The following is a 15,883-nucleotide window of genomic DNA, read 5'->3' on the forward strand; positions in this document are numbered from 1 at the left end:
AGCCAGTCGAATAATATTCACTTCTCGAAAACAAAACTCAAGTTCACGTGACTCTCAGTTTAATGTGACTAATAGCGAAACTGTTAACACTGTATATATATATAAAAATATAAATATAAATAAATTCTTGCTGCCTTAATTTGGATGAATCAAATTAATTTCTAGTCATCTCAACCTACAATTATCATCGAATCATTACAGGTTTATATTAAGTAGATCATAAAAATTCAATATCAAAATACATTTGATTTCTCATTTGAGAATGCATTTTGATTTATTATTTAATAGTTTGAGCATTTGATTTATCACTTGGGTAGTGGCTTTGCGAGTTTATTATTATTAGATCTTTTTAGGCATTTGAATTTTCATTTTGTTAGGTAAGAAAAAAAAACCTTCCATAATCTACAATCAAGCGGACTAAAAATATTAAAAAGTTAAACTTTGTATAACTTAAAAAATATATATATATTTGAAACCTGAATAACTTACTAGAATAATCTAAAAGCAACAAAAATAGGTCTATAGGCGTAATAATTTTACATATTTTGTTTATATATTTTTTACAGGGTGTGTTGACAAACTGCAGCCAATGAAGAGTGCAGTGTATATGTCAACCTACACTGTAAAAAAAAAAAAAAAAAAATACCCATTTTACCAAGTAAATAAAAACTGCATTTTTACAACATACTGTTCCATTCTTACTAAAACAAACAAACAAAAACAAAACAGCATTTACTGTACTTGTAATTCAGGGTTTTACTTACCATTTCTCAATAATTACTTGTGAAATCTACTAGTCATTTCTCAGTGAAACATGCTAAACAACCCCTATGTTCTAACCAGACATGCAATATGATTTGAGCAACAAGAAATTTGATTGTACACGCCAGAAGGGACACGTTGATGAAATGATACAAAAAAATAAAATAAAAAAAAATCCAAATCAGAGACCTCCACAACTGCACTCCACTAGCAATAAAACATAGGTTTTATATAAATTCATACATGAGCATTTTAACTTTATAAAAAGTGCATGCCAAGTGATTAACACCATCTTGGTCATGGAATTTCCCCCATTTATTTCTTATTTGTGCATTCTGGTTCCCTTTCCTTGCATCTTAGCCACACCCCCTCAGGATGCAAGGGAAGGATGCCAGGAAACGAGGGCAAAGGAACTACCCTCCCTTCCTTTAGCATCACTTGAAAGCATTGACAAACTCAATTAACGAATACTCTACACCACTGATTTGGCTTGCATGTCAGGATTCTTGAATGTGAGATTTGTTTTATACTGTAATAATTTCAACCTCTACAAAACCATTAATAACAATGAATTATTTTCGGTTATTAACTTAGTTTAATTTTGATGTAACATACTTTTCAACAATGAAAAGACATTTACTTGCTTAACATGCTTAATATTTACATTGTGTTTATGCTCTGTAGCTGGCGATTACTGGTGAGGATGTGAAGGAGGAAATATTTGCAATGCGTGTCACCAAGTCATTAAAATACTTCTGCAAAGGATATTACTACTGCCAGCGTCAATGGCTATTGTCATGGGGAGAAAATATAACCTAACTGCAATATAAATTGTGATACAAACTAAAACTCCATTTGGTTTAATGTTAACGTCTTCAAAGAATGAACTGTATAGAAAAAAAAAATACAGAATTAAAGCTGACAGAATCTAAATGGAACATGCTTTATAGGTAAAGTTTCATCAGTTTTGATCAGTTTCAGGGTTGTAAGACAGAAGGTGTGTCCCAAATCGTATACTTATGCACTATTATATTATGCATTTTACAGTATGGTGCATTCACACTGAAAACTCTATAAAAATAAATAAATAACTTTAATTACCTGGATGATGCACTTATTTAACCGTTAAAAAAAAGAAGTGTATAATGTTGGACACTTCATACACTAAATAACCCCTGCTTTGCTCAAGTATCGGAAGGGTCAGAGCTTTCAGGGAACTGATGTTGGATCATTTTATTTTGGATTGTAAAAACAAAATTCTAATCGCCATATATATATATATATATATATATATATATATATATATATATATATATATATATATATATATATATATATATATATATATATATATATATATATATATATATATATATATATATATATATATATATATATATATATATAAAATATATTGATAAATTATGATTATATCGCCTCCCAATGGTGAATGCAGTTATACTTATGGCAGGAATTATTTGGTAGTTTGGTAATTTATTTCACTAATATGGCAACTGTCAAGCATAATCAGGGAAATTATTTGAATTTCCACTTAGTAAAAAACATTAGTGTTCCATTTGGGACAACACTACATACATAAACTATGCTGTTGAATGTGTAAGTGCATAAGTACATTGTGTGCCATTTGGGACGCAGCTAGAAAAAAGCAGGAGCGAGGAAGGATCTTTAGAAGCACTTTGGTTGTTTACCCTGAGTTCATGTTTTGCTTAACGTCTGTTCAAGATCTAAAGGTAAATAACCCATTGTTGCTTTACTGCTATGGAGGTCATGTGAAAATCTATTCGAACCTACAATAAACATTTAACTTTAAAAGCATCAGTTCTTTAGAACAGTGTTTCTCAACCACGTTCCTGGAGAACCACCAACACTGCATGTTTTGGATGTCTCCTTTGTCACACCCATTACAGTTCTTTCAGTCTCTGCTAACGAGCTGATGATCTGAATCAGGTGTGTTTGGTTAAGGAGACACGGAAAATGTGCAGAGCTGGTGGTCCTTCAGGAATATGGTTGAGAAACACTGCTTTAGAATAATGACAGTCTCAATACGCATCTTATTATTCCAACCCTGATGGTGCATAAATGGATATAAATAAACAGAAAAAAACCTTTATTCCATACTACGTCTGGTTAGAACATGGTGTTATGATATGCATATTTCTCAGTGAACATACAAACAGATGCATTTCAGTAAGACTTACATAGATGAGTCCTGAGTAGTATCGTTCCCTCAGATTGTGCAGAACAGATGCTTCATTCAGGCAGGTGAGTTCGGCCATATCCTCCACCTTGCTGAATTTGGGTGGGTTCATCTTCTGGATGTCGTCCTTGTTCACCTTGATCTTCTTGCCAGAGTCAGCCAGTTCCACGAGACACTCATCTCCAGTCTCCTCTTTGATGGATCCAGCCTCAAAACCCAGCTTCTCTGAAGGAACCCACACCAGCTTCTTAGTGGCCCAGTCTGCCTGAGCCAAAGGGTCGTTGATAGTGTTGCGGTCGGCATAGAGGAACTTCTCTGCGTCTGACATTTTAGCTGAGAGAGAAAGAGAAGTATTTAGAGTTTAATGGTTTTAAAGTAAATCCCAGTTATTGGACGAACATCTATAGAAGGGGATCTGAGAATTCAAGTAGCATGACAACTGTGTTTTAAAAAAAAAATGCTTTTGCTCATTCATCATCATACATGGTGACTGGTTGAAGCATCTGACTGTTGTGACTGATGTGTCAATATTGTCCTAGAAATTTGACAACCACTCCTCCTCTGACATCTGACTGATCAAGCAACACTTCAGCTTCCAATTCTCCTTCCCTTTCCCCCATTTGTTCCCTTCATGCACAAAGTCGAATTGCTTTAACCAGTAATTATAGCAATTCCACAAATTCCCACACTCATTTGAGAATAACAGCAACTCCATATTAGTACATATTGTGTGTGTGTGTGCGTGCGCCTAGAAACAGAGTCTGACTAACCTGTAAAAAGGTAAACCACAAACAGTTATGGGTGTGTGCTCATGTTAATGTAGATTAGAAATTATGATTCAGCATAAAAGGTTCACACAGCAAGATAAAACCTACTGACAGCTGAAACAACACTTTCCGAGGTCATTTTAATTAGAAAGGAGTATTATATTTTACATTTAACATGTATAGCTATTTTTATATTGCAAATATAATACATTTTATACAGTTCATTCATTCAGAGTTACAGTATACAACATTATTTGTGGGGTAATTTTAAGCTAAAGCTTCACATACACACAAACTCGGGACATCAGAGACTTGTTTTACATCTTGTAAAAAGGGGCATTATAGGTTTCCTTTAAGAAAAAAAAGTTAGTTTAATAAATCAAGGTTAGTTCATGTTTTAATACATTCATTCATTCTCTTTTCAGCTTAGCTCCTTTATTAATCAGGTGTCACCACAGCAGAATGAACCACCAACTTATCCAGCATATGTTTTATGCAGTGGATGCCCTTCCAGCTGCAACACATCACTGGGAAACACCCATTCACTCATTAACACACATACACTATGGACAATTTACCTTCCCCAATTCACCTATAGCGGATGTCTTTGGACTTTGGGGGAAACCAGAGCAATTTTATACAACATACATATTATATCTATGGGGTTAAAGAGAGAGAGTTTAGAATTTATTGCTATATCAGCTTCTCTGGCTATATCATGGCAAAACTAGAACGTTTATATAAATATCACTTTTCTATAAAAATTATAACAATAAAAAGACATCGGCAATAAACATACATTTTTTTTTTACTTTTGATAATTCTAGCATTAGTGAAAAATTCACATTTAAAAATATTTCCTTTAAAGTCTCTCCAGATTAAAATTGTTGTCTGATAATATAAAAAAGAAGAATTAAAAAAAGGGGTGTTCAACAGATGGTTTCTGTGGTAATATGGACATTTTAGGGGAACTTCTTTTCCTTTTAGTAAATCTCCAAGAGGGAGTCTCGGATGTCCAACACAGCATTTTGTCAAAACAACCTTGTCATGAATTTGGAGAAATAAAATAAATAAATAAAGTCCACAGTTTGTTTAGAATTTATAAGCGTGTGTGCAGAACTATGAATCTAGAATGTATTTTCAGTGTCATGCCTACATTTAGCTACACTATAGCACAGTAACTAAACTTACCTTAGGCAAGATCACATGTTAAAGTGCTCCTAGTACAGATCTACTGTGTGCTGATGTAAATGTACACAAGACACAAGCTACAACAGCTTTGAAGTGGGGGGGAACATCTGCACTGAAGGAGTAATTCCTAAACAAGTTTGGACAATGTCATTATGCGCCACACCCTGTGGAAGACTCCAGTACTCAGGGAAAAAGGAGAGAGGAGAAAAAAAACCCCCAAAAAAAACACCTTCACTTTTGTTGAACAGAGTGAAAAATGTAACCTAATAAGGCTTACATGGCTTGGAGCGCTACGCATGTTAAATGCATCACCTGCAGGACAATATAGAGACAGAATGGACACATCTTTAGCAAAGTTCCTTTGGAGCAAAAGCACTGACTTCATTGTTTGAGACTAAATTGCTAAATACTAACATGCATAACAAGCCTACTGTTGCTCAATAAGACCCATTTAAATGCAAAATGCTGCAAAAGAATGTAAGACGCCTTATTGTTTTGGGGGTATATCAGTGTCACGAGTAGGCATGGAATGATAACCATTTTCAAGGTATACCGCGGTTTGGAAAAGTCAAGGTTTTAAAACCACCAAAATTCTCTGCTATACCGTTCCTGATGTACAGTATGTGTACAATATCTCCTGCTAGGCATAAACCAGTATAAGATTCTGATGGTATGATAACCTTGGATAAAAATGTCACAGTTTCACTGTATTGTTTACTGCTCTTAAAAAAAAAAGGTTCTTTTTTTATGTCTGGGTAAAAAAAAAATACACTTTCCCCTTCAAACAATAAATCTTATGTTGAGAAACATTTAAAATATTTTGGAGCTGTAAACATTTCAGGCTAAATAATTCAAATGAATCATTGACTTCTGTCTTCACTAGATACAAAACCACTGATTTCTTCATAATTTGAAACAGCGTCTTTGGATTTTTTTTTTGCTGGAGATACTGTGGTCCTAAAAAACAAAAGAAATAACTTTACATATACCTTAGGAACGGTATAGCAGAAAATTTTGACTATTAAAACCTTGACTTTTCCAAACCGAGGTATACGCTTATCGTCCCATGCCTATCTGATACATCTATTAACAGATCTCGAAGTGCTCAAAGATTCTCCGAAGTTAAAGTCATCACCATCCCCAAAACAAAACTAAAACAAAATTTGGTGGCAAAACAAAATCAAACCAAATGAGTAGGTGTAATAATAATAAACAAATAAGTAAATAAAGCAAATGAAAATATAAGAAATAATTAATAAAAATTAAAATATCCTTCAATTGAGCTTTCTGTACTCTGGTGTGAGAGTCTCAGTGGTATATTTACCGCCAGTGGCTACTAAATACAAGGAAAATAAAAAATAAAATAAATAAAATAAAAAAAAGAGATTCATAAGATTCACTAAACTTTAAGGCAAGTGGTTGCAAACAATTTATATGGGCTAAATTAAACAAGTTAAATTGAGTATGTTCAACTTAATTTGTTTAAATTCAGCCCACATCAATGGTTTGCAACCACTTACCTTAAAAGAAACTCAGTAAATCCAATGAATATTTTTTTTTTTTGTAGTAGAAAAGAAATGCCAAATTATGCAAGGTCAGGGTACCAGCGGCAGCACGCACTTTATGCACAAAGCGGAAAGAGATGACAACAGCACAGCTTTAGCGCTCTGTTGAGACACTGAGTGTGAGAGGGATAAGGAGATTAGCAGGGTGTCATCTCTGTCTGCAAGTTCATTAGCAGCTCCAATACAGTCGCTGTGATTAAACGCAGATGACAGCGTGTGCACATGACGTCCACTTTTGTTGGGCTGGCCCTCTACGCGTTGATATTCGATTATCAGAACAAAAACAGGAACAAACTATGAGTGCATAAAGCATGACAAAAGTGTAGTTGAGCAAAAAGGAAGAGGACAGTGAAATGGGACGTGATGATATTGAAAAATTGCTTCACCACACTGACACACTTCCTCTAGAGGTTTAACAAGGCAACATGTTACAACCTGTTGTCTGAAATTAAGAGTAACAGAAGAATTACAGTTAACCATCTAGACCTGGAGTTAAAATGGTGTTTATATAAGAAAATATGTGACAGTTTTGCATGATTACAAGTACAGTGTTTATTGTCCTGACACTTTAAGGTAAAAAAACTTGTAATACGTTATCCTAAATTACTTTAAAAAAGGGATAGTTCACCCAAAGCTAAATCACCAAATAAGTTATTTCAAAATGTTGGACACCAGTATCCATTGACTACAATAGTATTTATTTTGTACCATGTTATATGGGTATCAATTGGTACTGGTACCCAACATTTTTCAAAATAGCTTGTGTTAATGGAGAGAATTTTTTTTTTCGGGTGTACTATGCCTTTAAACAAAGCACCTTAATCTGTGAGCCAAATATAGTCATTAAGCTTATAGAGAAATGCAATTTTAACCTAAAACATTTGTTTTTTTTAGGTATTTTTAAATGTGAATCTTTCACAAATGCTAAAATTATAAAAAGTAAACCTTAAACAAAACCTGTAGCCAAACCACAGATACCCAATCCTGTTGTGGTTTGGGTTTCTTGGGTGTACTATCCTTATAAACAAAACATACCTAAATTTGGGAGTCAAATATAATCATATTAAGCTTAGTGCAACGCTATTTTAATTTAATATTTTTAAATGTGAATCCTTCACAAATGCTAGAATCAAAAGTAAACCTTAAACATGTACCCAAACCACTCATACCCAAACCTGTTGTAGTTTGGGTGTCGGTGGTTACTGGTGTCATACATTCTTCAAAATATCTTGTTAATGGTGAAAATGAATTTTGTGGGTGTACTATCCCTTTAAACAAAACATACCTCAATCTGGGAGTCAAATCTAATTATATTAAGCTCATAGAGCAATGTAATTTAAACTAAAAGCATTTGATTTTAAGTATTTTTAAATCTGAATCTTTCACAAATGCTGGAATTATCAAAAGTAAACCTTAAACCTGTACCCAAACCACCTAAACCACTAATAGCCAAACATATTGTAGTTTGGGAATCGGTGGTTGCTTGTTTTGTACTTTCTTTAAAATACCTTGATAAATGTTGAAAATGTTTGTGGGTGTACTATCCCTTTAAACAAAACATGCCTTTATCTGGGAGCCAAATATAATTGTATTAAGCTCATAGAGCAATGTAATTTAAACTAAAAGCATTTGATTTTTAAATGTGAATCTTTCACAAATGCTAGAATCAAAAGTAAACCTTAAACATGTACCCAAACCACTGACAGTCAAACCTGTTGTAGTTTTGGATATTGGTGGTTATTGGTGTAGTACATTCTTCAAAATATCTTGTTAAATGGTGAAAATGAATTTGAGTGTACTATCCCTTTAAACAAATCATGCCTTTATCTGAGATTCAAATATAATTATATGAAGCTTATGGTGCAATGCAATTTTAACTTAAAGCATTTGATTTTAAATCTTTAACAAATGCTAGAATTAATCAAAAGTAAACCAAACATTTTATTCTCATGTATTATTTATTGCTGTTGATGTCCTTTTATTGTCGATTTGTTTTATAAACGTGGTATGTATAAAAACGTGAACTGGTTTTGCCATAAAATATTCAGGAATGTTGATCGGACACATTCAAAACTCTCCCTCTCTTTTTAACCCCATAGATATAATACATTTGTTTGTTTGTTTTTTTGGTAAGGTGGGAAATGATTTGACAAATGCACCCATAAAGACTGTCAGGGAGTCTGTCCAGCCATTGCTGTGGTCACCTGCAGTGCCATGCCTTATTTTATCCCTCAATCAGCACGTTCTCTCATCCCACTGATCTTAGTTGGCTTAGTTGGTTCAATCCTTGCTTATAGTTCAAATGCCAACAGCTCTGAGATGAAGTCAACAACACATTAGACAACAGTGCTCACAGTCAACATGCAGCATTTTATGCAAGTGCACGGTGAAGGAGCTATGGTACAAGTCTCCACAATGAAATTAAGACAGTGAGTGACAGTCAGTGAAACTTTGTAACTGGAATTGTTACACAAGACTTGAGGCCTCCTGTTCTGAATGTGTGTCCTGAGGGCTGAGCAAATCAGGTCGAGTCTGCTGCAAGAAACTGGTCTCAAAGCAACTGGGCGTGTTACACACGCACACACGCACACACACACACGAGAGATGTTACAGATAGCGAGTTTCCCTGGAATTTGACTACCGAAATTACTTTGGGTAACTTAGTAAATAAACTATAAAGTAGCAACATACCACAATATTGTGATTTACTTTGTGCGTTTCTCCATGTAAAGATAACATAATTAATATTAATAGCCTAACTTTCTTTGTATTTCCACGAAATTGTTTTATCACTTATATCGAGGAAGCATAGTTCCACGCGCGTGCACTGGATGATTGTGCATAACAGGTTCAGGTGCGCGCTTGCGCTATCAGGTGAGATTGTAACTGAAACAGTTCCTCACCTGTTTTCCCCGGCGCCGTTCGTTGAGAACTTTCCTCAAATCTTCAACCTTTCGCGAAGAATGACCCGAATGCTACCGAACTGTCCGACAGGCTCTTGAGTTTGTGCTACTTCCTTGCTTTAACATCGGCGTTCTGCTCTCTAGTTTCCTCTCACTTCTCTCAGCAAACTCCCTCTGACTCTTAAATCAGCTGTGTGGGCGTGGCTATGCAACGTCCACAACCCTAATGTCCCGCCTCTTTGGTGGACGTGATTAAACGCTTTTCTGAAGTGTCAATCAAGCGTTGAGATTTCATTGATTGGTCACTTCTTTTTGTATTTTATCCTGTAGATCGGGGTGCCCAAACTATTTCCTATAAAGGGCCAAAAAGCAAATTTGATCGAGGGCTGTGGTCCCAAACCATATATATATTCAATTTGACATGGTTTATTTCCTCATTTATTCGGTAATATTTAAGAATAACTAAAAAACGTTGCTTTAAATCATAATAACTAATGCAGTATCATTTTTAAAAATTTATAATGAATTTGTTACAGTAAAATCCCGTTTATAACACAAGTTCAATGCTGAATACACTAGTCAAGATGACTTTGGTTTGCTCACAGAGGTCTGGTGCATCTGACAAGTGACAGTATTTACATTTTCAAACTCTGCTTCATTTACAGGGGCTGCACGGTGGCACAGTGGGTAGCACGTTCGTCTCACAGCAAGGTGGTTCGAGCCTGGGCTGGGTCACTTGCCGTTTCTGTGTGGAGTTTGCATGTTCTCCCATTGTTGGTGTGGGTTTGCTCCGGTTTCCCCCACAAGTCCAAAGACATGCGGTACAGGTGAATTGGGTTGGCTAAATTGCCCGTAGTGTATGTGTTTGAATGTGAGAATGTATGGATGTTTCCCAGTGATGGGTTGCAGCTGGAAGGGAATCCGCTGAGTAAAACATATACTGGATAAGTTGGTGGTTCATTCCGCTGTGGCGACCCCAGATTAATAAAGGGATTAAGCCAAAACGAAAATGAATGAATGAATGAATGAATGATTCATTTTCAGTGTTTAATTGAATCATTTAATTTCAGTTGCCTTTTTTTGTAGCTAATAAAACAAAGATGCAAATTGTTATGTTAAATTTGAAATGACAATCTCTGTCAGAGGCATTCGCCCCAACCACTTTCCCATTATTCTCCCTCTCTTTTCAGATGGGATGGTAGGCCAAATCAAAGGTGACCGTGGGCCAATTTTGGCCAGCGGGCCCTATTTTAGGCATCTCGGCTGTAGAGCAGCACACATTTAGTTTTAATAAAGTTGTGTTTAAAATGTTACTTGCATGCGCTGTTTAAACCTTTCCTCTAAAATCATTTTTTTCTAGGCCTCCTATGTTTATGATTAGTTATTTCACATTAAAGGCAATTAAAATAACCTATTTGTTCATGTTTTTTTCAAGAAAATATTTATTAAATATATATTTATTACTTATTGTATGTAGTTTCAAATGAAATTATTGCTCCAGTCATTATTGCTTTTATTACTTTTACCATTATTAATATTATTAATAATAATAATAATAATAATAATAATTAACATTAGAGTGATTTCTGAAGGATCGTGTGACTCTGAAAACTGGAGTAATGAAGCTGAAAATTAATCTTTAAAATCACTGGTATAAATGATTAAATTCAATGATAAACTACTTTTGAACAGGTATTTTATAGTGCAATAACATTTCACTATTTTACAGTTTGTGCTGTATTTTTGATTAAATAAATGCCTTGGTGAAATAAGACCCCAAACTTTTGACCAGTAGTGTGTGTGTATATATATATATATATATATATATATATATATATATATATATATATATATATATATATATATATATATATATATATATATATATATATATATTTGATGAACCGTTAATGAAGTGATTGAGTAAATCAAATCAGATCTGACATGCACACATTGTAATGCACACACTGTTTACACACTTTTGCACTAAAACCACTATTGCACTAAAGCTTTTCAGTCCAACTGAGCCATCAATCTGATTACTTATAGATTATTTGGTTGTCTTTATGCACAGCATGAACTCAGTGTGATATAACTGGCCACAGTCATTGGCCAACAGTGCAAAAAAAAAAGCTTTTATTTACCAATACTGATTATAAAGTTCATCAGTGCATGTCCACTTTGTGTTCAGGAGAATTGGTTGCACATATTTTTAAATTTATTTTACCTTTAGGGATATTTTATGAAGTCTTTATTAAAGAGTTACAAGAACCAGATCAACCAGAATAGAAAATCAACTTTGATCTGAAGCAAAGACTGTGAACTTAATGGCTTATGGAAGGAAACAACTACACTAATCTTTGGTTACATACAGTTGAAGTCAGAATTATTAGCCCCCCGTTTCCCCCCCCCCCCCCCCCCCCCCCCCCAATTTCTGCTTAATCGAGAGAATGTTTTTCAACACATTTCTAAACATAATTGTTTTAATAACTCATTTCAAATAACTGATTTCTTTTATCTTTGCCATGATGACAGTAAATAATATTTGACTAGATATTTTTATAGCCGAAATAAAACAAATAAGACTTTCTCCAGAAGAAAAAATATTATCAGACATACTGTGAAAATTTCCTTGCTCTGTTAATCATCATTTGGGAAATATTTAAAAGAGAAAAAAATTCAAAGGGGGGCTAATAATTATGACTTCAACTGTATGTAGAATAATGTATGTACAATAATAACAACTATATTTAAATAACTATATTTGTGGTGTTTTTTAATAGTGGGAGGAGCCAAATATCTCATTTGGCGCACTTTACTCACTCAAGATCTCTGATAGGTGAATTGTTTCAATGCGGACTCTAGGGTAATGTAGTTTTTCTGACTGAACTCCACAGCTTTAAACAGACATTAATGCAAACACATCCAACAAAAGCAAATACTGTATAAGTAAACAGCACATCACAAACATCTAAATTGTCACTTACCTTTTTATTAAATTTATTTTGATAAATATGTAATTTGTGGTGACACGGTGGCGCAGAGGGTAGCATTGTAGCCTTACAGCAAGAAGGTCGCTGGTTTGAGTCCCAGCTGTGGCAGTCGGCATTTCTGTGTGGAGTTTGCATGTTCTCCCCGTGTTGGCGTGGGTTGTCTTCGGGTGCTCTGGTTTCTCCCAAAGTCCAAAGACATGTGCTGTCGGTGAATTGGGTAAGCTAAATTGTCCATGGTGTATGTGTGTATGTCCTAATTCTCCAGTTTGGAAATTGAGTGTTGGGCTAACAACCCACCTCATAAAAACTAGATGTTACGAAATACCAATATGGTGCGGCTAAATATCTTAAACTTCAATATAAATGGTATAGTAAATATGTCATTTGTATTGAAAACAAATGCCAAATGGACACATTTTTTTTTCTAGAAGACCTGCTTATGATGACATCATTACATTGACTCACATTTAATTACTTAAATGACCTCTGTAATTACTTCGTTAACCTTTTGTAGTTATAGGAAGTTTGTGGAATATTAGCCGTAATGCAGGATCTGGAGTGCTGGAGGTGCCAGTGGAGGGTGAAGGAATGCAGAGCTCTGTCTGTACCTGCAGGCCTGCAGTGATTTTCCCCTGTGTATTTAAAGAGTCCAGCTGAGGAGGTGGAGACCCACAGACAGAGAGAGTCCAAAGTGAAGCTTTCAGCAGGCCTGAGTCACTTATACTGTAGGATATCATAAAACCGTGATCAGGTGATCACTGTGATAAGCTGGTCTGTAAACTACTGACACGTTATCTTCATGGACGTTTATAGATGTTGGATATCCTCTGTGTCAGTCTGGGTTTGCCAGATATGAGCACTGATTACTGTAAATTATGCTGTCAACTGAGTAAATAAGCCTCTCCTGAATATTAAAAGATGGAAGTGTGACAGCAAAGGGCATCAAATCATTCAGCAGAATGAAGAACATAGAATAGAAATAAAAAGGGAAGTCATTTTAATATAAAACAATTATATGAAAAAACAATAGAGAGTATATAAAAGAGTGTTGGTATTAGTTTATATATTTATATAAATATACTGTAAACACTGTTGCTCTTCTGCTTCCCAAACCATAACAATGTCTCTCAACTTGTCACTTATGAAAGTCTGGATGCTCTTTTTGGACTTTGAGACTGAGAAACAAGCTGAAATGTGGATTAATCTGAGCCCAGCACACATTTCCACAGTTTTTTGATTATCTGACATGAACTTTGGCCTGGAGAATCTGGAGGAATCACTGCACAGAACTGATTCTCACTGAGTAACACAGATTTAAGTTGCATTTCTTGATGCAGCAGCAGACTGTGTTTAGTGACAGAGACATTCTACTGCTCAACCCTTGTGGCTTTATTTAAAGGAATAGTCCACTCAAAAATGAAAATGACCCCATAATTTACTCAACCTCAAGGCATTCTTGGTGTATATAACTTTGTCAAATGAACACAGTTGGAGCAGTTTTCAATTTTATCCATGCCTCTGTGCTGTATGATAGTGTTGAATAGTAGCTCTTTCAAAAGCTTATTCCAGAAGCACATACGTTTATCATAAAACTTACCCATACTCAACCAGAGGGTTAACATACATGGAAGGGAACATTTATGAAGAGAATCAGTGTGTTTTGTAACACATTTGCTGAATGCCCATTTTGAACTACTTTTGACTGAACTCAAACAGTCATGATCCAGGTTTACGTAAAAGGACTGAGATTTTGTTACACTCAAACATGAAACCCTTACACATTACCAGCTCACCATCTTATTGTGGACTGTTTCATAGTGGTTAAATTTGAATATTCTTAAATATATTTAAATAATAACTTTTATTGTGCTTTTGTCACATGTTTTTGGAGTGTGTTTAAAGTTTGTCAGTAAAAACCCTGGAAATCATTTCTTTATTCTTTTGTCAATTAAATAAAATTGAAATTGTCCCTTTAAGGTATCCTAGGTGTACAGTATATGACTTTTTTCCCAGATAGCACATGTATGGAGACATTCATTTGATAGTGGTTTACATCTGGAAGTTGTTATTTGCAAAATGTCTATTAGGGCGACGCAGTGGCGCAGTAGGTAGTGCTGTCGCCTCACAGCAAGAAGGTCGCTGGTTCAAGCCTCGGCTGGGTCAGTTGGCGTTTCTGTGTGGAGTTTGCATGTTCTCCCTGTGGGTTTCCTTCGGGTGCTCCAGTTTCTTCCACAGTCCAAAGACATGCGGTACAGGTGAAATGGGTTGGCTAAACTGTCCATAGTGTATGAGTGTGTATGGATGTTTCCCAGAAATGGGTTGCAGCTGGAAGGGCATTTGCTGCATGAAACATATGCTGGATAAGTTGGCGGTTCATTACTTTGGGTTTAGACCCAGATTACCCTTAAATGACTATACCACATTTTTGCCAACTGTGGCCCACATTTGTCCTCTGTCATTTGGGCCAAATTGACCATTTTCCACATGGGACTCACATTCAGATTACATTTTGCCATAAGTGCCAAATCTTTGCCTTAAATTACCCATATATGAATTGGAATCTTTGCCCCCCCTTTGCCATTGTACAGGTGGGCCACTTCAGGCTCACATTCATTTTGTCTGGGCCAAAGGAAGACCACCAGTGCCGCATAACTGCCTAAAATGGCCCACATTCGTATGCTATCTGGGTTGTTATATTAATTGACAATTTGAAAGTATTTGAATATATGTATAATATAATATATAATTATAATTCATGTAAACATCATTAGCAGCAAAACATAACTTTGCCACTTAGTTTAGCAAACAAAGATACACAGGAACTGGGAGTGGCTTTATTGCATCAGATATATGTCACTTTACTTATAGCTGATTGCTCGAGTTTGGCTTTCTAAATCTCTAAATCAGAATAAAACCTGTTCCCGAGCAGGTTAGCTTTGTAGCTTAAGTTACCTAATCAAAACCAACCTGCCTTCTTGAGCCTGAAAACTCAGTGTTTGCTCAAACTAACTGCAAACTTATCTGGGTCAAAGCTAAAACTGGCTTCGTAGAACAGACCTCATCTGCACAGGACTGTGTTTTTTTTATCTCTCTTCACTGAGTTTCACACTGCAGATAATTAAAAAAAACACAGTGGGCCTGGTGTGGGCCGGATTTGAGCCACATGAGTTTTGCTAGCTGGGTAATGCTTTTTAAATGAACATTTACATTTAAATATATAATACATAAATGAATTAGCATTAATATGTAACACTTTGAAATGAGCTGTCTTTTGAGCTGTTTGTGAAGCACAATAAATGATTGATTTGCTTCAATATAACAAATATTTCTCAATATTTTTATTTTAGCCTTGTAGATGTGTTTAAATTCATTATATTTCTGCTAATTATATCTCTTTATCTTTGCGCTGAGTCTCACACGATAACTGAATTAAACCGATCCTCTCATGTCTTGTGTGATTGGCTGTTTGCTGCACACGTCACAC

The 15,883-nt window shown here is 35.1% G+C and overlaps 1 protein-coding gene across 1 annotated transcript in view; it reads right to left on the reverse strand.

Moving 5' to 3' along the window:
* The window catches only part of myh9a (myosin, heavy chain 9a, non-muscle), a 34,883-nt gene extending 25,311 nt beyond the window's left edge, over positions 1–9,572 (reverse strand). The window contains exons 1-2 of the mRNA XM_056459468.1: positions 9,407–9,572; positions 2,982–3,313 (exon numbers count right to left, since the gene is read on the reverse strand). Coding sequence (XP_056315443.1) covers positions 2,982–3,308 — 327 coding nt within the window. The 5' untranslated portion in view covers positions 3,309–3,313; positions 9,407–9,572. The remainder of the gene's footprint in view (positions 1–2,981; positions 3,314–9,406) is intronic.
* Between the last annotated feature and the right edge of the window lie 6,311 nt (positions 9,573–15,883).

Source organism: Danio aesculapii, chromosome 6 (genome assembly GCF_903798145.1).
Source record: "Danio aesculapii chromosome 6, fDanAes4.1, whole genome shotgun sequence".
NCBI classification, from domain to species: domain Eukaryota; kingdom Metazoa; phylum Chordata; class Actinopteri; order Cypriniformes; family Danionidae; genus Danio; species Danio aesculapii.